General features: G+C 40.3%; 1 protein-coding gene across 1 annotated transcript; it reads left to right on the top strand.

Moving 5' to 3' along the window:
• Nucleotides 1-1,757: 1,757 nt before the first annotated feature.
• LOC147883668 (triacylglycerol lipase 1-like) lies at nt 1,758-15,825 on the top strand. Its single transcript, XM_087399553.1, has 9 exons — nt 1,758-1,965; nt 13,208-13,318; nt 13,460-13,600; nt 13,847-13,957; nt 14,148-14,291; nt 14,392-14,432; nt 14,530-14,609; nt 14,728-14,823; nt 15,599-15,825. Exons 1-9 carry the CDS (start codon nt 1,798-1,800, stop codon nt 15,823-15,825), a joined length of 1,119 nt encoding a protein of 372 aa, XP_087255679.1. The 5' UTR covers nt 1,758-1,797.
• The last annotated feature ends 7,975 nt before the right edge of the window (nt 15,826-23,800 follow it).

Genomic DNA, 23,800 nt, shown 5'->3' with positions numbered 1-23,800 from the left:
GAAACCGAGACTGCAACAACAACTCTCACAAGAGAGATGAGTAACAGCCTTATATTAAAAACAAACATTAAAATCAAAGCGGAGACTACACCACACAACTCTCGTTAAAGAGATGAGTGCTAGCCCTGAATGCAAACATGCAAACATGCAAACATGAATATTGAAACTGAGACTGCAACACACAACTCTCATAAGAGAGATGAGTGCTAGTCTCGAACATGTGAAATAAGTTTACCTGTGCGAGAGCAAAACGAGTGCACTGGTAGGCAAGTGAGGGCACTAGTAGGCAAGTAGGGAAGAAGCAAATGATAGGAGTATTCGTTTGAATACAAGCTGTAAATGAAGGTCTAGTCTCTTTATAGTGCTTATATTCATACAAATAAAGTGTGTTATTCGTACGAATATGAAGAAAGCGTTTGTATAAATAAAACATGATAACTCAGGGTTGCTCTGACTTAAATTGGAAAAAATGCATATTTGACCCATTTTTTCGAATTAAAAAAAATTCGGATGAATTAATGCAAATTAGGCAACAACTTGATTCTTTTCTTCATGGGATATGTTTAAAAAGTATTAAAGGAACAACATCTTCCTCGTCGACATGTGTTAAGAATGTTCTGTTTAATGATATTCGATAAAGAAGGAGTATCTCTGGATACTTTACAGATTGCATTCTTGCACAATGTTTAAAAAGTAATAAAGGAACAACATCTTTCTCATCTACATGTGTTAAGAATGTTCCGTTTAATGATATTCAGTAAAGAAAGAGTATCTGTAGATACTCTACAGATTGCATTCTTGCACAATAAAGTGACGTTTTCATATCAAATTCCCTTTCATTATTACATTTACATCAAACTCCGGGATTCTTTTCTCACAGGAAGATATAAAGGGACTACATTTTCCTCATCAACATGTGTTTGGAATGTTTCGTTTAATGATGTTCAATAAAGAAAGAGCATCTCTAGACACTTTTACAAATTGCATTCTTGCATAATAAAGTGGCATTTCCAAATCAAAATAAAATCCCTTTCATTATTACAATTATATCAAACTCTTGGATTTCTCCATGGGAAAAATGTTACAAAAGTAATAAAGGAGCTACATCATCCTTGTCTACATGTGTTAAGAATGTTCCGGTTAATGATGAAAGAGCATCTCTAGACACTTTTACAAATTGCATTCTTGCATAATAAAGTGGTGTTTTCAAATGAAGGTGATTTCCCTTTCATTATTACATTTATATCAAACTCTTGATTCTTTTCTTCATGTGGACTTCATCTTATATCAAATTCCCGATCTTCATGGGGAAACGTAAAGGGACTCCATCTTCCACATCTATAGGTGTTAAGAATGTTTCGTTTAATGATATTCTAGTAAACTTCCTAGATTACATTCTTGCATAATAAAGTGGGGTTTTCAAATCAAGATGATTTCCCTTTGATTATTACATTTATATCAAACTCCTTTGGCAAAATCTTAAAGAATTCACATACTAGTGATCTCAACTTCATAATTGGTAACATGTACACACACATATATAGAGAGAGAGAGAGAGAGACACACACACACACACACACACACATAATATGTATATGTATAGGAAATGAATAAATTGGCTTTCCCATGAAATAAACGCCACTTTCATCGGATAAAGCTAGGGACATGCATTTAGGACGGATTAATTCCGTGAAGATAGGCAAATCTTTTTTCCTTTTTATTCCCCCTTTTTAAAATAAAGAAAATATACTTTACAAATTACAACACGAAAAAGGATCTACAAGCAAGCACTCTTGGATGATGGAGCCAGAGAGCCATAGGATGAGGACCATGCTGTGCTTGCTTCTACTGGGAGTGCTGGGCTTCGTGGGGGGCTCGCTTGGTCAGGAGCCCCTGCACCTTCACAATTCCAGTCTCTGCTCCGCCATTCTTCATCCCTGGGGTTACCCTTGTCTCGAATACTCGGTAAATCACCTGTTTCTCCTCATCCTCCGTCGAATTCTGTTGTGGGCACCTTCTTGCACCAGCCCTCTCCGTCGCCTCCATGATGGGTCTTCGTGATCTTCACACCCTTTCCTCAGAATCCTGTCTCTGGTTGTGCAGTATGCCTTACGCTTTCCTGATGGCATGGGAGAGATGCTTCACAGTTGGTCTCTGAAGTGCAAGGATCTTAGTGTTGATGTCTAGCCTTTTGCTTAGAAACCTGGTTCCTCTGACGTACAGCAATATATAAAACAAAACACGTATTAGACGTTGATGTAGCTCATAATATACGTATTTTGAATTCGGAGGCCACATTAAACATTACTGACTCTACCTTGCCAGAAAAACATCGTACGGGCATACTTGTGTTCCACTTTATGAGTCTATTGCAATGGTCGAAGATAATTATCTGGTCCCTGCCATCAATGAATGTGCTGTTTCTTACCTGAGAAGTTCTTACCTGAGAAGTTCAATCAGTGAAATAGCACTAGCAAGAACGAGACCAAAGAGGTTTATCAAACCAGCAGCGGCAAAATTTGCACATGCCCTTTCACGCTCGGAAAAATCAAGGAGGCAGGCGGGATAGAGAGTGGAGAGAGCGTAAGAAAGGTGATATTGAATCATTGGTTTTTATTATACGTCAAATTGCGTTGTTGGCAATAGCAATTTCGAATGTGAGGACTTCAAATTTTGGATTCTCGATTGTTTCTTGGTTGCACATGTAGACAAGCTAAGTATGACATCTCAAGCTAAGTATCCCATGTAGCCTGTACTAGGAGCAAGGCAAGGAGGGCTCGCTTACATTAGTACTAGTGTGCTTGCTGTTACTTAAACTATTGGGCTTCGTGGAGGCCTCGCATGGCCAAGAGCCCTTCTCTTGCCTGGATACTGAGGAAATGCCCCTCCATCAATTCCTAATGTGGGCCGCTTCCTGCACCACAAATATTAGCCTTCTCTTGTCTCCTAACTGGGATGAAGCTGTAAATGTTTCTCATGATTTTCACATCCCTTCATTTTTAATCTTGGGTTGTACCACCCTTGTTGTGTAGTTTACACCATGGCAAGGATGCTTCACGGTGAAGAGGTAGTTCAATACCTAAAGTGGAAGCTGAAGGGAGGTACAGCCATCATAGATCCATGATGTAAGATGCTCCTTCTAATTACTGTTTAACTTTTGGTTCTAACTTAGGTGGAGTGCATGCATCTCCAAAATGTATAATCTCCTCAACTCTCCAAGCTACCCATGCCTACTGGTTCAAAGGCTGCTGCTTGGAAGAGAAAGTTGAGGCTGCAGTAGAAGGTGAAGAATGAGGAGGCGAGGGCTTCGCTTTATAGGTGTGCACCCTCCTTGCTGGCTGACTGCAGTATATCATTGCTTGTCAGCAAGTGCTCGAAGAATTAACGGGCATGAGGGCTAGATGTTTCTCTCACAATGCAGAAGCATGAGTGCTACCTGGAATAAGAGAGAAATCCCACATCACTCATCATGTCTATGATGTTTATCACACACACATAGACTAGCTCACAGTGGAAGACTTTGCGATATGCGAACTTTCTACTTTATTGCTTTGATCTTGGCAATCCCCAATTGCTCAAAGAATATGGCTTGCCCTTTGTCATGTGCACGGATTGTATCTAACGTGTGCTTAGGCGCACAAGACTAGCTTTGATAGTCTGGGAGGCTAGTGGCTAGGCAGGCGATTCTCAGGTTGGGTTGCAAGGGCAACGGACGAGTTAGGGTTCTAGCTATTTTTAGCGGCACTGGGCTAGAGCCTATATAAGGGGCATAGGGGTTCAGTTTTCATTCACGCAAGTCAGAGCACGTCTAGCTCTTCCTTGTTGGTCTGGATCCTGGATCGTGTTACGGATGTGCACTTGCTTTCTAGCATAGCGCGGATTCCCAGCGCAGTCCTAAGGCCCTATGGGTGCCTTCTTGTGGTATGTGACTCCAGAACGTTGTGGACTAGTTGGATGTAGATGTTTGTGCCAGTAGCCAAGCCTGTGGCCCGGGGATGCTCAAATTCTACGGGTCTTGGACCCGTGAGCATGTTTGCGCCTCTCTTTGTGATCCTATGATCATTTGGTTTGTGCTTGTGTGAAGGTCCGGATTTTTTAATAATTCACCATGATCTTTACCGGGCTTATGGTGAGATCCAAGGGACATGGGTTCACATTCTTTTTGACCTAGGTAGTTCTCACAACTTTGTTAATCACAAACTTGTGCAGAAGCTACAGTTGATTACGATGCCTAGTGATCACACCTACGAGGTGCAGCTTCCAGCTAAGAAGCAGTTTTGGGATTGCAAGGTGGATCGACTTCCCGTCTGGATTCAAGCCTAAGACGATATTTTGGAGTGCTATGTTATGCACTTGGATCATGTAGACTTGTTGTTGGGCATTGAATGGTTTAAAACCCATCATGTCCATTTTGATTGGGAAGCTCATACCCTTTTTCCTTTGTATGCAGACACCCGACTTTTGATACAGTGTGATGATTTACATTCCTCTGAGGGACTTCTTGTTAATGCGATTGAAGTTCGAAATATATTACAGACAACTTCTTTATGATGAGTTTCAATGTGTTTTGATTCTATTTTCTTCATTTGTTATATTTGTGTTTGATGCAAATGATTTTAGTGTGGTTGAACATATTGAATTAAAGAAGTTGTTGAATGATTTTAGATGTATTTCCTGAACAATTGTTGATAGGCTTGCCTCCAGAATTGGTAGTAGACTATCACATAGATTTGGTCCATGGTTCTCAGCCTATAGGTATACCACCTTATAGGATGAGCCAGTTTAGAGGAGAACGAGTTAGCTCAGCAACTTCAATAATACTTGAAGTTGGGGTATATTTGCCCAAACAAATCACCTTGGGGTGCTCCTGTTCTTTTGAGGAAGAAGAAAGTATGAAACATGGAGAATGTGTGTGGATTATTAAAGACTGAATAAAATCACGGTTAAGAATAAGTATCCTCTCCCTCGTGCTGAAGACTTAATACATAGATTGGCAGGAGCAAACGCCAAAGTCTTTCATTAATATTGACTCACGGACTGCTGGCTACTACCAGATTCGGATTTATGTTAAACATATAGAAAGGACAGCATTTCGGACTAGATATGGTCATTACGAGTTTCTCGTATTACCTTTTGAATTGACCAATGCTCCCACGACTTTCCAACAAATGATGAATGACTTGTTCCGAGAGTTCTTGGGCAAGTTTGTTGTTATGTTCTTGGATGATATCTTGGTTTACAGCAAGACTTATTTCTTCATGAAACATATCATTTACTTAATGACCAGTCTATTTTGGAGAGCTTTATTTGATAATATGGGGACGAATTTGAATTTTTCTTCTTCTTTCCATCCCCAGACAGATGGTCAAAGTGAAGTAGCAAATTCTACAGCATTGGATATGCTGAAATGCTACGTGGGTGACCAAGGTTCAAACTGGGAAAAGTACCTACCATTGGTAGAGTTTGCTTACAATAATATAGTACACAGCTCTATAGGGAAAGCCCCCTTTGAGGTCATTTATGGGAAGGTGATTGTGCCACCTATCCTGAGGACCAAGGATTAAATATTTGCAGTTGATCAGTTTGTGAGAGACCTCCAGACAGCTTACAGCCAAGTCCGGACAGCAATTGAAAGGTCTCAAGAGAAGCATTGGAGACGGTTAAATCTCAAGGAAAGGGATTGGGTACTTTTGAAGTTCGAGAAAGCTAGGCTCCGCAAGTTTAAAGGCAAACAGAAAGTGTATGCGAAGTTATCTTCCAGGTACAATGGCCCTTTCAGGATTACAGAAAGAATAAATGAAGTTGCATACAGGTTGGCATTGCCAGAGTATTGGAGGATTCACAATGCATTCCATGTGAGTCTTCTAAAGAAATTCTAGGGGCCAGAACCTACAGAGCCAGTATAAGAGGATCCACCAGAAGTGGATGAGCTGGAGGAGGTCCTTCAGCTAGAGCAGATTGTGTACCATACTGTACACAAAGGCCCTCAGGGCAAGGAGTTTTACAGGTATCTTGTAAAATTTAAGAATTATACGGCATTGGATGCCAAGTGGATGGATGAAGACATGTTGTTCGATCATCCACAGCTTTTGGATGTTCACAAGGAAGCTTTTCAGTTGAGGTCAACTGAATAGAAGCCGAGGGGATGTCACCACAATGTAAATATCCTAAGTCAAAGTACAGTTGACCATTTATTTGATCATAATTAAAGAGTTTTCATATGTGTTAATTATGGTCAAAGAGTTCTTTTAATGGTCAAAGAATTGACTATGGTCAAAAATACTTGACTTTGGTCGGGGAGACTTGGTTTATTACCAAGAGGGTTAACTGCGGTTAACCAGAGAACCACAGAGCTGACTACGGTCAGAGAGTGTTGACTTCGGCCAACGAGACTTGGCATGCGCCAAGAGGATTAACTACTGTTAACCAAGATGTGCCAACTTCGGTTGAGAGACTTGATTATAATTAAGGCGCCTCGACCCTTGGTCAAAGCCTCTTAATTATGATCAAGAGCGTTGACTTCAGTCAACCAGAGAATAAATATATATTTTTATATTTGTTATGTGTGCACATGTGTTCAGTGGGGACGCCCACCGTGACTAGAAATTAGTCCACAATGTGTTATTTACATGTAAAGTGTTAACAATTAATGGGTGCCATGGTGGTGCAAATTAATTAATTGTTGCAGGTACTAGGAAGAGTTATTTTCCTAAGCGCTACGGGAGCCTAACAAGCATCTAGGAGGCGGTTCGCGTGACCAAGTGCTTCGAAGACTCCAGAGTTGCCCTTAGTGGCATGTAATAGGACTTAGTCTAGATTTTAGACAAGTGGCATGTTGCCAATTTGAAAGGAGCTTGAAGCTCTTGTAATATGGATTCACGTTGGATTTTTGTATCAAGCAGCTCTATGCTGAACTTTTGTAACAGCTTTCTCTCTTCATGAATGAAAACCTTCGGGGGGGTCCAACCCGACGTTTTGTCCTGGGCCCTAGTGCATCTGTGGAGAGAGGGAGTGAGAGAGAGAGCATAAGAGAGAATATTTGGAGTAATTATTTGGTCCAAGGTTTCATCGATACTCTGAAAAATTGTATCAAGAGTGCGCCTATTCTAGCGTTGCTCGATCCTACTCGGCCTTATGTGTTGGAGGCTAATGCGAGTGACTATGCCATCGGTGTAGCATTATTCCAAGAGGGCCGATCTGTAGCTTTTGAGAGTAAAAAGCTTGATGATACTCAATATTGTTGTCCTACCATGGAAAAGGAGCTTTATGCAATCGTATATGCTCTCAAGGTTTGGAGGCATTACCTGTAGTTGACTGATCATCAATTGATGCGATATGTGTGAAGGGGATGATTCTTGAGGAGCAGGAAGGCTCGATTGACTGGGTTGATGCAGGATTTTGATTTTGAGATTCGTTATAGGGAAGATTCTTTTAATACTGTTGATGATGCTCTAAGTTGGATTAAGATGGTGAATGCTTTGTCATTTACCGAGATATCCTCTGACCTATTTCAATCTTTGAGAGGGCTTTGCGCGACTGATAGTCATTTCAATCATTATTGGCAGAAGGTCGAGGATGGTACCGGTATGATTGACCAAGACTCAGGGATTGTGCCACCTACGGTTTCGGCGGTGGGAGGTCAGTGGATGATTTGGGATGGCTTGCTATTCCGAAATAAAAAACTTTGTGTAGCAGATGTGTCGAATCTTCGATCCAAGAAGAGGTGTCATGACGCACCTAGTGCAGGACATCCTGGAGTACATAGGAACTTGTCTTTGTGAAACATAGTTTTTACTCACCTAAGATGAGAGAATTTGTTCCAAACTATGTGGTAGGTTGCCGTATTTGTAAAGTGACCAAGGCAGAACGCTCTATAAGTGTGGGGTTGCTACAACCCTTGGACATTCCTGGTAATAAGTGGGAAAGTATTTCCATGGATTTTATTACGGGATTGCCACGAATGCGCAAGGGTCATGACTCCATATGGGTTATCATGGACCGCTTGACAAAGATGGCTAGATTTATACCTACTAGATCCGCAGTCACAGCAACTTAGTTGGCTCAACAATTCGTTGACCAATTGTTTCGTTTGTACGGGTCACCGGCTAACATAGTCCATGATCGGGACTCTAAGTTTACGAGAAAATTCTGAATGCTTGTCTTTGAGAAGTTGGATACCACTCTTAGTTTGAGCTCCTTTGAACATGCACAATCTGATGGTGAGACATACGTTGTGAATCAACTTCTAGAGGATATGCTTTGCGCATATCAGTCATCATGGGAAGATTACTTACCTGTGGTTGAGTTTGCTTATAACAGTGCAAACCATTCTAGTATTGGTTTCAGTCCTTTTATGCTTATGTACGGCCCACGGGTTTCAACCTAAATCTCCAGTAATGGTCGAATTCAAGGGAATCAAGATTGATGCTGTGAAAACATTTTTGCAAGACATGTTGCAGTTTGCCAAAAGTCTATTAGAAGTGCCCAAGATAGGTACAGATTCTATGCTAATAGACATCATTCGCCTAGAGAGTTCTCTATTGGAACAATGGTATACTTGCATATTCCTAAGGAATCCAAGAGTCTCAGTATTAGACAGGTTTAGGAAGTTATCCCCTAGATACTGTGGTCCATTTAGGGTTATCCAAAGAATTGGCCAAGTTGCATATGAATTGGATTTGCCTACTAATGTAAGGATTCATCTAGTCTTTCATGTCAGTAGACTGAAAGAAGTGTTGGGTGCTGAGGATCAGGTAGTAACTCCTCAGGAACTTTAGAGGTTGAAGATTTAACCTTTATACCACATGAGCCTGAGAGTATTCTTGGCTTTTGTGAATGTCAAGTTAGAAATAGGACGATTACGGAATACTAGATTAAGTGGAAGGATCGTGTCAAGGAGGACTCTACATGGGAGACATTGACTAACCTTCAAAGAGAGTTTCCGGACTTTCTTTTGAACTCGGAGTGAGTTCTTAGAGGAAGGGGAGTATGTCATGTACACGGATTGTATCTGACGTGTGCTTAGGCGCACAAGACTAGCTTTGATAGCCTAGGGAGGCTAGTGGTTAGGCAAGCGATTCTCAGGTTGGGTTTCAGCTATTTTTAGCGGCACTGGGCCAGAGTCTATATAAGAGGCCCATGGGTTCAGTTTTCATGCACGCAACTCAGAGCAAGTCTAGCTCTTCCTTGCTGGTTTGCATCCTGGAATCATGTTGCGGACACACACTTGCTTTCTAGCGTAGCCCGGATTCCAAGCACAGTCTTGAGGTCCTATGGGTGCCCTATGGATTCTACGGGTCCTAGACCTGTGAGCATCACGGTTGGGTGGTGAGCATGCTCGCACCTCTCTTTGTGGTCCTATGACTGTTGGTTTGTGCTTGTGTGCAGGTCTGGATTTCCAGGAGCGATCGTGGTCGTGTCACCCTTTATGGATATGTTGGGTATGGCTTGCTGAGCTGGCTGACTGCTGTGGCAGTCAGCCTGCTGACATGGCCAGCAGCTGATGCTCTAGAATGAGGGAAGGGGCTCCTTCTATAGGTCCAACCTGTCCAGAAGAGACTCGACTAGAGTAGGGGCCAATTAGGTCTGTAGAAGAGTCGAGTACTGAGGTGGCATACCCTTGACCTACTGCTGAGCTGGCCGACTGCTGATGTGGCAGTCACCCTGCTGACATGGCCAACAGCTGATGTGGTAGCTGACCTGAATGTGCTGTTGTTCTGTAGATTCACCTCTTGCTGCTATAGATCCACCTGTACAAAATCCAGGTCTGCATATACAAACACCCTCTGAAGGAGAGCATCACAAATTGAGAAGGTGATGGTATTAGGAGGAGAATGCATGTGCATATCTCTATTAGGGATGCATGTGACATCTCCTTCTGCTGAAGTTCAAATAGTTTGATCAATTTGCATGGCCTCCTTGTATGCTGACAAGAGGCCTCACAGTGGTCAAATGCTTACAAGTTACTGCTTCCAGAGTCCTCAAATGCTTGAACTTTGATGGAGAAAATCTGCTATGGTTTCTGCCTCCACTCTTCAACCTTGGAGAAGAATCTTCTCTAGGTCTAGCTTTGTGACGTGTCTGCAATCTCCGGGGATCCAACAATGTTTTATCTTGGATCAATGTATATTTTAACTAATGCCACATGAAACACTAGATGCTGGGTCAATTGGCCAAAAGCTGCACTCGCATGGCCAATTTGTGCATGAACCCTTCACCATCTTTAGATTTTTGAAACCTTGTCAGCCTTACACATCATTCTATTGTACATGTATACCTATTTCCAAATGGTGCTTCTGTTAGAAATCGACCCAAGTCCATCAATATACAGACCAGCTTGGAGCCGAGGTGGTCAGATTCTGAGGGGGGCAGACTGCCAGCCCTCACCTTATATATAGGAGGCCATTTGGCCTTTCCCTTAGTCGCCCATTGAAGGCTAAGAAGACATGTGGGATGTGAGGAAAGGCCAATAGAGAATAGGTTGATAACTGGCAAGTTAGCCCAATTTGGATGAGTGGTAGATGGAGTATTGATTGAGAGGGATTGGTCAATGGAACGCCATCACTCAGCGATAATTCCCTAGGTTGTCATGCCTTGTCTTCTCTTCAAATTGTAGTAGGCTATCAGGGATCTTTGTTTCACTTTAGTTAGAGAAGTGAAAGGATGCTTGTCACGATCTGTGACGTATTCCTTTCTCTATACCTTAGACTAATGGATGGTTTGATGAATGGACACTTGTGGAAGGGTATGCCCTTTCGACGGGACACTTCCTATGAGGCACAACCCTTCACAAGAGACATTCTATTGAAGAGACACTACCATTGTAATGTACCCTCTCATCAAGGGTCACACCCTTCACAAGGGGTACACACCTCTTCATGCACATACACTTTGGAGTACACACCTTTTCATGTGTGACTCTTCACTCTCTATATAAGAGAGGCCCAACTGTATGGATGACACTTGACAGACACCTAAGCAATACAAATATTCCTTGTTCTCTACTATTTCAGTCTCCTTTCTGTTCCTTAGCACATTTCTAAATATAGTAAATCTAGGATTTCTTATAGTGGTATCAGAGCAAATTTCGCTCCTACCTGTAGGAAATTCCCCCCACCTTCTAGCGCCTATCTGATACATCTTTTTCCGCCAGAAGGATATCCACGCACGTTGTGCGTGAAAGAGATGGAGAGAATGAACGTAAAATCTTTTAGCGCCAACCCCACCTAAAGTCATCAGTGGCCTCTCCATCTCCCTTACATCACGAGTTGATGTGAATGGACACGACAAAAATCGTGTCTTTTGATGTGCTTGGGCTGTCCCAAAACCAAGGGACGCACCTTTTGATGAAGAGTTTTGACTCCTCACCCAAGGGACACACCCCATCGTGGAAAAAAAAAGGACACATCTTTTCGTGTTGGGACACCCCTCTTTAAAACAGGGTTACACCCCTTCATGAAAAGGTACACCTATTCCAAGGGTCATACCCCTTAGAATAGACACACCTTTTGGCACCAAGCACCAACCTACAAAAGGGTGCCTAGAGGGCCTAAAAAGGGCAACCAGCCCTACACCCAAGGCCTAACCCTAGACAACCCAAGGATTCTCTAAACCCACTTTTTAATATTTGGTAACCACCACCCAGCAATAGGTGCACGAATCAAAATGCAAATTCCTGAAATATGTTTCGCCTTTTTTTGCCGTTTGTGATTGCGCCATATCCTTGCAGCAAGCCGTGCCCTTCGTCAGGCCTCCATCTTGCATAGTTCTCGATTGCCTGCGTCAGCCAGCTCTTTTGCATACCTGCATACAAGACCTCTGGTTCGAACAGATCCCCTTTGCAGCCTCTATCGTCATCTTGCTGCCCGGATTTCTGCAAACAAGGCGTAGGTGCCAGAAATTCGCCATCTTCTTCTACTGCAAACGAGTCCATCTTTTTCCAAGATCTCGCCTCTATCAACAGATCGAGCCCCAACAGGTTGATCGTGCTATCGCTGGCGACATATTTCTGCCCACAACCGGACTGTTTGGTCACTGAATCGCCTCCCTCTACAGCAAACCCTAATTTCGAAATCTGAAGCCTGACTTTTGTCTTCTACCAACTCAACATCAGGACCTCCTTCAACTTGCAATTGATGCTGTACTCTTTCCAGCCCGAAGCCCACCGCTGGTACATGCTTTTCAGCACAGTCTGGCAGCTCTAATCTATGCCAGGTGGATTCTTTCCATTCTATTTGTAAATCTAGGATTTCTTACAATGCTCATATTGGTAATCTGACTTTCAGATGAAAGCGAGGGTGGTCAATCTTTGGAAAGTCCTACCATTTGTTTTCTATTTGTCAAAAGTTTCAATCTAGCAAGTACCACTTTTTTTGTAGGAATAAATTTTGATTATCATATTCACCACATAAGGTCAATAATGGCATGGTAAATTGTGAAATGTTGCCATGATACACGACATAATACACCGACAGCATAAGAATAATGTTTTGGTACTATTCAGGATTGATATAGCAGCAGCCCTAGGTCTCATATGGATTTCAGGGATTCTATAATGACAAGTGGATTTATGGATGGCCCATATTTGTGCTACAAAGTCTTGTCAAATACTTCATTGTCTGCTGTTAGCGCTCCCTTTATTACTCAACATGCTATGAGAATGCGAGATTGCTGGAATTTTGGCAGTCAAGGTAGAGCAGGGGATTTCTGATAACTAGTGTTGGAGGGAGCTTTGATACCACATTACCACTAGCTGCTGTAGATTCCGTGCAGCAGAAAATAGGCTTTGGTTTACTGTCTACATTTCTGAATTTACTATTTTTTAAAATCAATTGGTTTACTTGTGGCCTGTCTAGAGAATTATTTCTCTTGGGGTACGCTTGTTAATTGTAGCACAATAAGCTTTGGTTTATTCGCTGCCTTTCTGTATTTACTATTTTTAAAAATTAGTTGGTTCACTTACGTGGCATGTCTAGAGAATTAATTGTCTTGGAGTATGCTTGTTAATTGTAGCACAAATATGGTCTTCTCTTAACTATTGAAGGGAATAATATGACGTGTTATTAGGCCCTTTATATACAAGAAAACTTCATGTATATTGTTCAAAATATTAAGCATGGTATTGCAGCTAATACTATCCATAGTATGTGCTTGTTAACTTTGCCAAAGCTCAAATGGTACCATTTGTCTTGATCTGGCCTACCTGTAGGTTACTACAGATGATGGCTTTATCCTTGGAGTACAGAGAATTCCACATGGCCGTCATGGACAGTCATCGATCTCAGGACCCCCTGTGTTTCTGCAGCATGGCTTGTTCCAGGTCAGTACATAGGTGTAGTCTATCAAAATGGTGCAAAACAGGGTGTAATGCGGGTTTGGAAAAGTCTACAGTCCAATCATTAGATTTCAGCTTGGATATTTGTGACACCCTTGAAATTTTTTCCCTACTGGCTTGGAATAGGGTGGCGATACCTGGTTTGAAAACACACCGGACCAATCACTAGGCTTTATATTGGCAGATTCAGGCTTTGATGTTTGGGTTGGTAATGTGCGAGGAACACGCTGGAGTCATGGACATGTGTCCCTATCAAAAGGCACAAAGGTCTCTTTCTCATTCTCAAATTATCTGCATATATAAAACGGTTTAAGGGAGTTAGGAAAATACATCCACCCCTGCCTCCTCTTCTACTTTTAAGAAGGAAAGAGAAGATTATGGTGGCAATAGATAGTAAGCAAAGACATGGCTTCATTCTTTTCATAAGTATGTGCTTGGTAATGTTGTTTAGTGAGGCACTGACTAGTCAAATTGTTTGAGTGGCTAGTTTATTGATTGAACTCTTCATCACAGGAATTCTGGGATTGGAGCTGGGATGAACTGGCAGGGCATGACCTCCCTGCGATGCTTGAGCTGGTTTATAATGTATCACAGTCACAAGTGTATTATGTTGGTCATTCTCAGGTTTGTTTGGTTTGTGACAATGAATTGCCTGACTCTATGCCAACCCAAATGTCAGATATAAAGCCTTTCTTACATAATAATATATCGTCTTTTATTTTCGTGCTTCTGTTGATGTGCTTGAAAAAAGACTGTCCATTGCTGCCTCTTTTTGCTCTCTTCAAAGGAGGACATGCTTTGTTTGGATTTTCAGGGAACTATAATGGCCTTTGCTGCATTTACTGAGCCAAGTGTAACGAAAATGATCTCAGCAGCTGCCCTGTTGAGTCCTATTGCTTTTCTTTCCAATATCACTTCTCCATTTGCTCATGCAGCAGTGCATATGCATCTTGATCAAGTAATTGCCTACCTTTTTTGAGCTTTAAATTTCTAAATAAGCTCATGGCTGGAGTGTGATTGAAGTACTCATGGTTGACATTGGATCACCTTTTGCTCAGTTCGTGAAAAGCATAGGGGTCCACCAGCTCAATCTTCGAAGGTAAGGATCTGTCTCTCTCCCTCTCTCTCTGTCCACATATAAAGATTGTTTTACCCCCAGTTATCAAAGAAGCCAAACATGGATTGCTTCTGGGCAGTGAGTTAGCTGTTCAGATTGTGGATATGGTTTGCTCTTCAAATGAAGTGAACTGTGGGGACCTGCTGACATCAATTACAGGTACATACATGCTTATCCATGTGCCACCAAAGGATTTTTGTTCAGATTTTCCACAGTGCCATTTAGTATTCATTGACACAGTTTCTCAATAGATCCAGCACTTGGTGCCTTCTTGCAGGACCAAACTGCTGTTTTAACGTTTCAAGAATCCCATATTATCTGAAATTTGAACCACATCCGTCATCTACAAAGAATATTGAGCATCTTTTTCAGAGTATGTTTTTTTGTTCCTCAAATAAGTTTGAATAGTCTCTATCTGCACAAGTCTAATGGTAATCTCATCTGGCTAGCAAAGAAGACACTGTACCTCATGAAACCTTAATCACTAAGGAGGAATCAGGGTGTGTTTTTTGAATGATGATAGCTCTGGAGATTACACATTTCTTATTTGACAAGCTTTCATTATGTGCTCCTGCTCGTACTAAATAGAGTATCTGTTTTTAATAATTTCACATTTGAGGTGTTGGAAGTTAAACATAGAATCTGCCAGTTGATGTGAAACTTGTTCTTTCTCGTCACTGCTACTTCTAGTCAGCTTTTGGAAACTTGAATGTAATGACTGGAGGAGTGAAATCGTTAAATGTGCTGTTGAGATTCAAAGGGCAGCTTACTCAAGTAATGATGAGATAATAAGAATTGCTTTGTTTCCTTTTTAAATTTGGTTTTCTTCTCTCTCTCTCTCTCTCTCTCTCTCTCTATATATATATATATATATATATATATATATATATATATATATATAAAATCTCTCCCCCCGCCCCTCCCGCCTCTCTCTCTATTGTGCATGTTTATGTGTTTTTGTGATATTATATATATATATATATATATATATATATATAATCTCTCCCCTCCGCCTCTCTCTCTATTGTGCATGTTTATGTATTTTTGTGAATTTTCCTTTTTTTGTGCTAAAAATCCTGAATGTGTGAGCTTTGGTGTTTTTACTTTATGAAGCTCAAAGTATCTGTTTACATTGCTGTTGTTAGCAGTGATCAGAAAGGGTACGTTTGAGAAGTTTGACTATGGCTGGGTTGGAAATTTGAGGCATTATTCAAGGACTTCAGCACCAGAATATGATCTTTCTAGCATTCCCAAAGATCTTCCTGTGTGGATGGCATATGGAGGACAAGATGCTTTGGCTGACCCGTATGATGTTCTTCTTATGCTTGAGAAATTGCTGTGGTCTAATCAATTTCTTCAAATCACAACTGGATAGCTCAGTTTTATGATGGCTCCAGTACATCTGTCAGAATGAGTTGTACCATCTTATGATGGGACCATTGTATCTGTCGAAAAATATAAATTGAATGGGTTTTATGAGTGTCAAGGGCCAAAGGCAACTTGTATCACAATGTAATCTATTGCTAAGAGGTCATCAGTCTAGAGACCCAATATATATTGTGGGCAGTTGCTTCTAAACACAGGGCTCTTTTATGGAGGCCCACACATGGTTGTACATGAATTTGTAATAGTATGTATTTTATGGAAGAAATTACAGGATTGGTGCTGCGATGTTTTTGCAGATGTATGAATGTTATCAAGGCCAGTGCGCAGTTTACCTTTGAAAGTTGGCTTTCTTTTGGAGTGTTTGGGCTGATAGTTAGTCTCTCTAGCAAGGAGTTTACATTTGAAAGTTGGCTTTCTTTTGGAGTGTTTGGGCTGATAGTTAGTCTCTCTAACAAGGAGTTAGTCATTGGAAGGAATAATGGAAGGAATTTTTTGAATTAGGTCAGTAACAATCAGCACCTATAATAAAGATCTTTGCACTGGGTACATAGAACGATGAAGGTTTAATTGATACACCAACAGACTTTGTAGTCAGGTTTGTGCCAGTATAGATGGCATTCTTGCACCCCTCCCTTGTGTGCATATGGTTATACCATTGTGATTTATGGTTGGACAAGCTATTAGAGTAGGCCTTTGGTCAATATAACATCCATGTGTCCAAAGGGTTTGTTTTCTTGAGGCTATCAATGCATCTTTGAATGTCGAGCATATCTTGAGTGGATAGATGACAGAGCAATCGCAAAGTTGGGTGACCCAAAAGATGTCACCACCATTGTCACACAAAATGCCTCCAAATACAAGCCTATCAATCAACATATCATGGAAATGTATGGTCAGATTGCTTGGATTTCCTGCTATGTGCATACCCTCAGCTTGCTCTTGCAAGGCATTGGCACGTTGCCTCCTTTTTAGTTAGCCCTACAAGATGCAAACACAATTGCTCTATTTTGGATACATTCGAATAAGCTGCTTCCAATATTTCTTCATAGACAAGTGAGAGCAGATCTTATAGAAACCATTGTAGATAGATGTTGGTGCTAGTTGGTGGAAAGATATCTTTTGGATGCTGCAAACTGTTGCAATCTTTTTCACTCATTTTGTTATGGTATAATATGAAAAGGATCATGGATATAGTAAACCATTTTTCTTCACCTATGAATGGTAGACAATCAAAAACAAATTGTAAGATACTAAGAAATTCATCTTGGAAAGGATGTGTTAAAAAATGGAAGAGGCTTGAAATGAAATAACTTTTTTTTTATAAGTTCAATGCAAGAGACCATGCTACAATAATGCAAATAACATGGACATCCTATGGTAAGTTGCACGTACTCTTACATGGAGCTACTTGTGTGCTACATCTTGAGTTTGAGGTGCATTAATATATTACTACCATAAAGGTTGTATGACATACTATGATTGTGATTGCTCCTTGGTTGTTTGATGACCCTTAACACATAGATGCATGCACAAAGTTGATGTCCCCACATGGTGCAAGTCATTAGAGTTGCAATGTGTCGCAAGGCATATCTTTACTATGGTAGCCTTTTCTAAAAGCTATTGGTAACAATGATCGGTGTTTGATTTCATCCACTTGAAGAGGGAGAAAAGATTGAAACCATTTGGTGGTAATGGCCTAGTATACATGTTCTATAACTTGTGCACTCCATTTCTACTCATGCTATCTCTTCATCCACATGCAAGAAATCGCAAAGACACACATCATGGAGGCTATTGTGGAAAACGTTGGTAGTGAATATGAGTGGATCTTTAGTTAGCATGCATAACATGGATGAATTTAATGATGTGGTGCCAACACTTGTTGAGGAACGAATTGCACACTATCGTAGTCACTTGTAAGGGATGTGTGGTGTTATGGCAAGCCTTTCTATGTTGCACATGCTCTCTTTTGGTTTTATTTCACCTTGTAATGTATATTTTGATTACCCCTAGAATCACCACTAAGTACTTTCAAAGCTAAGTACATGCATATTTTGGCGAATTGTGCTGAAGGATACAATCTTGCTTCTGCAATCTTGGATGGGTCCCATGATGTAAGATTTCTAGACCCATCAACTGCTGCGACATTGATTGCCAGAGAAAAGAAAAAAAAATCCCCTTGGCCACAAGGTGTACATGCACATGGGTGAAGACTAGATCCAACCTGATGCGCAATGGAGGGAGGGAGAGGCTAATGGAGTATGGTATTACCACTAGTCCAGGGTAGGGACAAATTACAAAATTGGAAAATATCCCAACCGTGCTCCCTCCTGTACCGACTACGTCCCCACTGCAATTTGCTGCACAGACTCCCTCCAACCTTCTTCATATCAAAAGGAACCATGCTACTCTGATACCATTGGGATCAAAATAGAAAAATGTGAGGACTAGGATCAACTTAATGTTTGTATATGTTTGAAGTCATTGAAATAGACTGATGGCAGCCCTTAAAGGCAATCATCAAAGGCCTTGAAGCCTTTGACTCAACAGATAGAATAGACGGGGCAATCAGAAGATGAAGTATCCAAAGACTGAGGCATTGATAGTTAGCGTCTTTGTTGTTATTACTATAGCATGTTTTGGGGACATGTTCTAGTCCAAGTGCACTTAGGTACTGAAAGAACAGGGTTGAAGACCTTTAGAATAGAAAAAGGTGGTGACATCACTGTAAAAGCATTTGATGCCTCGTGCTAGAAGATTGTGGCACATAGAGCGAGTTCTATAATAGAGATAGATGTTCAAGAAGCCACATGCACGTTACCAATTGCACAAGAATGGAGATTCATTCGATAAAACTAGTTGACGATTTAAGGACTAGGAAGCCATTAGTAGAGGAGTATGTTGTGAAGATTTTAGAGGACTTTAATATCTTGCATACAACTCTTCAAAGCTAGTACGCTTTAGAGACAATTGGAGATAAGGTCAGGTATCCAGATGCAACTAGTGGAGAATCTCTAATTTGATATCTCTACCTTAGATTAGAGTTTGGATATTTTGCAAGGTGTTGTACGAGAGATCTTGATATTAGCGGATGAACCTACATTACAAAGATCGTATGTACCATCATATACTTAGTTGTTGAGGGGGAACAAGAGATTGGTCTTCATTCTATGAGTGGATGACTTGCTCATCATTGGTGCACACACCTACGTGACTTGCTAGATTAATAACACGAAGGTACCCAGTCATCACATAACTACATGTAGACATGTGACCACTTTTTGGATAGGTACAAATTAGGTGGGGGTACTATGACTAGGCTAGATATTTGGATCTCAGATGATTGATTCAAGATTCTTTTTCTTCCTCGGGTCAGGGGTCATCTTATGTCTCAGTAAGATGCAATTCTTGGTTGCTATATCTTTGGCAGAGTTTGGAGCAATATCATGATTTGCTTTTAATTTTCAAATGGATTGTTGATGGCATGATGGTGATGGCAATTGTTGATCGCATGATGATGATGGTGATTGTTGATGGCATGATGGTGATTTCAGAAAAAATAGTGTTCATTTTTGGATGGAGCAACAAATATATAATGTGCACCAAGACAATAGTGGGATATCCAAGGTTAAAAAGCATACTTTAATACTTGAGTGCATATATGCAGTCTTGGTAAATATGAAGTTTTTCATTATTGATGTTTATGAAAAGTATGAGGTCATCATAATTTAGCAATGATTATATTATATTCCATTGTATATAGTGCTAAAGAGACATGAAATTGAGTATAATTACTTGCATCCCTTCAATGATAATATTTTTCTAAATTTAATCTTGATATTGCATTTTTAGCACAATTAAATACTGACCCTCCTAGTAAAAAACCTTCCTTGCAACTCCCCATACAAACAACTTCATGTAAATTTTATGCCTTTCTTCAATTGCTAAATAAGCAAAGCTCATCTGGCTATTTGTACTTCATAAATCAATAGATTTGTCTCAATTAATAAAAATTTGTAACCAACAACCTTTTTGTGATAATGAATGGTATGTTTCATGGTTGATAATGTCATTAAATATGTATTGGGACATGAAGGTGATGGAGCATGCAACATTTACAATGATCCTTGCCACATTCATCATCATTTTCTTGTTGATGATAATGCTAGCCATTTCACATATTACTGCACCGTATCAAGATTTGGGCTTATTCCTAGATGGATATACACTTGTCTTTAGCTCTTGTAAGAGTTTAGTGAAAGTACATATGGAACAATTTTTTTCATGATAGTAGATATAATTAAACTCTAGTAATACTATTTCCATACTTTTGTGAATATACGTTGATGCATGGATGTAATTTTTGTTAGAAACATGGTGAGAGTGAGAGAGAAAGATAGGCTAAGGAGTGAAGAACAGTGATACAAAAATGTAGAAACCATGGAAGGCTTTCCTTCATTCATCATCATCACTAAATGAGACAAGTGAAGTACAATCCTTATATAGGCTACACACACACACTAGCACCAAGTGCATATGGGATAAGTCCCAAAGTGACACGTGGCACTCACACATGAACTAGTGCTAGATCTCCTAGTACAACACATCACACATTACATCTCACACACACTCTTTGGCTATGATATCTCTAACACCCCCCTTCAGAGAAAAGAGTGTGAGATGCAACATGTAAAGAGTAGACCGATCCCCCCTCCACCGCAATACTGCAAAGAGAAAGTCCAACTATCTAACACCTTCCATTTGATAGTGACTTCTCAATCAACTTGCAACTGGCAAGGGCAAACCATCACTCGTCACCCCCCCTTACTTTGAATTGGGCTGTCAATACCATCATACCAAAGTAAAAGACAATAAATTCATTTTTGGGGGACAAACTCGGGTAGAGTACTTCTTATTGACTCCAAATAGATTTAGTGTAGAGGGAGAACTCAAGGTAGAGAATCTTTATTGACTCTCCACAAAAACACATAGCATTAAGCATCATCTACCACCTTAGAGAGGCAGAGAGGGATAGATCATGCAATATAGCTGATAAAGTGTGCTCCTTAAGTCCAGTAGATGTGGCGTAAATATTCTTGAGCTTATCCAATGTCTCCTTAGCTGAAGTAATGAGGTCAATATGATGGGGGATGAGCATTTTCTGAGCGAAATCTTCCGAGCGTCCGAGCGAAGGAAAAAAAAAGCTTCCAACTATGCATAAATATGGCAAAAATCGATCAGAAGAAAACATAGTTTCACTTAGAAATATGCAAAGTATTATAGCAATGCCTATTTTATACAAAAATCTTTAGGTGAATCTTTAGGAGTGGTGAGAGCATAATGGGATGGCTTTTGAAGAAACCCACATTTAGAGTAGACTTCTCTATGAAAATTCCCTTATGATCCTTCTTACAACTTTTACTTAATAGGGGGTGACATTGAAAACCCTCTCTCAACCTATCTTCATGAAAGGGTTTCTTCAAAGAAAACTCATTGAAGCAAGCCATCCAGGTAGTTTCGCCAGCGAAACGCCTTTGAAGTAGGTCTCCCAAGGTAGTTTCGCTGGCGAAACTACCTTGAACAGCACTTTTAAAAGTAACATAACTTTCATATCCAATGTCCAAATATAGTCATTCAACCACTCAAATTGATCGGAACACCCCCTTTGAGCACATCTATGGAGTTATATTTTGGAAAATCTTGCATATATTGTATTAAATACTACATGTATTTTATGAGAGTGATATATAAGCCCAAGTTAATACTTATTTATAGTAATTTAAACTTCTTTAGAAACATGTCCATAAATATCTTGTTATTTATGCTATGAAAACACTAAAAAGACATTGCCATATGATATAAATGTGTTAATAAGTAATTATCTATGCATAGTATTATTACATTGAGAGTGATTATGAGGGATGTTTCTTAAAGGAATCAACACTTTTTTAAGGTAATAACAGGGGTACAAAGGGATGTCTCTAAATAAGAAATTTATGTTGTGTAAAAATGAATGAGTGACTAGTCTATATATTTTTATGATAAAGGGATCTAGTTCTAGTGAAAGTAAAAGTGTAAAAACCATATTTCCTAAAGAAATACATTTTTTTAAATCTCTTGAAAAACACGCTCGGATAAACCTGCTCATAGGTTTTTGCTCGTAAAATTGACGCATCCAATATGATGAAGTACTTTGTTAGCCAACCTCACACTAATAAGCGCCATTGCTTTGTTGTTCTGCTCATCCCAAGCTAATGGGTCTTCACCACGAGGATGAGGCTCCATAGTAGTAAACCGAGGTCAGATTTTATAATAGTAAATGAAGGTCCAACAAGACAAAATGAATAACTAGCCAATAGAGGGGCTGGTCTAAGGCCCTGAAATGAACCAACAGCCTAAGAAATGCTTGAATAAATGTGTCCAGCAGCAACAGCTGGTAGATGACCTTGGAAAATGCAAACCCTAATGAAAAAGCAGCAAGAATGCACCTCGAAATGTAGAACTGGCTGGATATGAATCAAAGAGCAGCAAGTATATGCCCCAAAATGCAATGTAGAAATAAATCAAGAGATGGACACTTATGGGCGTGGAAACTACTGGAAGTGCTACAACAAGTCCGAAATCCTCAAAGATGTAGCTGTAGGTGTACCAAATGCAAAAGTAGGTCTCGAAATTTGTAAAGCGGCTCAGCAAGATAGCTCCAAGGTACACTGAGGGGTTGTAGCAGGTGTGTAGGTGTACCAAAATGCACCAGAAGTCTCTAAAGTGAAAGGCGGCTGCCTACAACTCCGAATGTTGTAGCAGGCCACTATAATGACAAATGATTGTTGTAGATGAGTTGGAAGCAACAGACTACTTGAAAATGCCTTCAAATGACTCGAAATGCTACAGAGAATGCTGTCAGGTGGTCAACTACACAACAGTAGCAATATAGAGTTGTTCTTAGTGTTGAAAACCTTCGAAACTTGGCATGGAAACCTCTGAAATAACTCTATCAAAGGCGACTATGCAGCAGTACCCCAAAAACCCTAAATCCAATGATGGAGAGCTCCACAACAGCCTTGGGAACCACACGTGCATGAGCAACCTGAAGGAAGCACTGACCAGCAGGTAAAAGGGCTGCCTATAGCTTCAAAATGATCCAAATGAATGTGAAAAGAAGAGAGGAATAGAGGCAGTAGGCTATGGAAGTTGTAGACAGGTAGAAATGGAAGCAAGCGACTGAGAGGAGGCGGAAATGAGCTGAGAGGAAGCTGACTAGAATTAGGCTTAGGTTAGGAATATGATGATGTGGCAAGGTGGGCTAGGGTGAGACTGACTTGCTCTAATACCACATTGGAAACATGGTGAGAGTGAGAGAGAGAGATTGGCTAGAGAATGAAGAATTGATACAAAAATGTAGAAACCATGGAAGGCTTTCATTCATTCATCATCAACACTACGAAAATGTATTTCCTAACCATGACCAACCAAAAGTGAAGGAGAACTAAGGCATAACATGTGCTTAAGAGAGCAATTTGGCATACCTAAAATAACAGCTAGAGAGATTATGAAGTCTTCTACATCTAAGATACCCTATCGGACTCTAAACAACAGATACAAACTTTTTGAGGCCTTTTGTAGTGTGGGGCCACTACTAAATGGATATGACTAAAAAAATGAAAAACTGTGCTTAAGAAAGTGATTTTGGCTATTGTAGGATTGTCCAACAGACAAAATCACTTTCTTAAGCACATATTATAGAATCATTGCTTAGTATCCACACTCAATAGAGGCCCCACACTTTTGAAGGAGTCATGACATAGAAAAGGACACATAGAGTGATGAACATATCTAGTCTAGGATGGTCCATGACCCTAACCCCAGAAGTAAACTCCATTATCTTTTATGGGGGGCCTTTACCCTTATCTTTTTTATCTAGGAAGAAAACATATTTGCAAATCATGAGAAACCAAAATGGGAGC

This window comes from Dipteris shenzhenensis, chromosome 28, assembly GCF_047967505.1.
Source record: "Dipteris shenzhenensis isolate YYH24624 ecotype China chromosome 28, Dip_SZ_1.0, whole genome shotgun sequence".
Taxonomy (NCBI): Eukaryota; Viridiplantae; Streptophyta; class Polypodiopsida; order Gleicheniales; family Dipteridaceae; genus Dipteris; species Dipteris shenzhenensis.
Note: the sequence above shows the minus strand (reverse complement) of the source record. Positions and strands in the feature narration are given on the sequence as shown.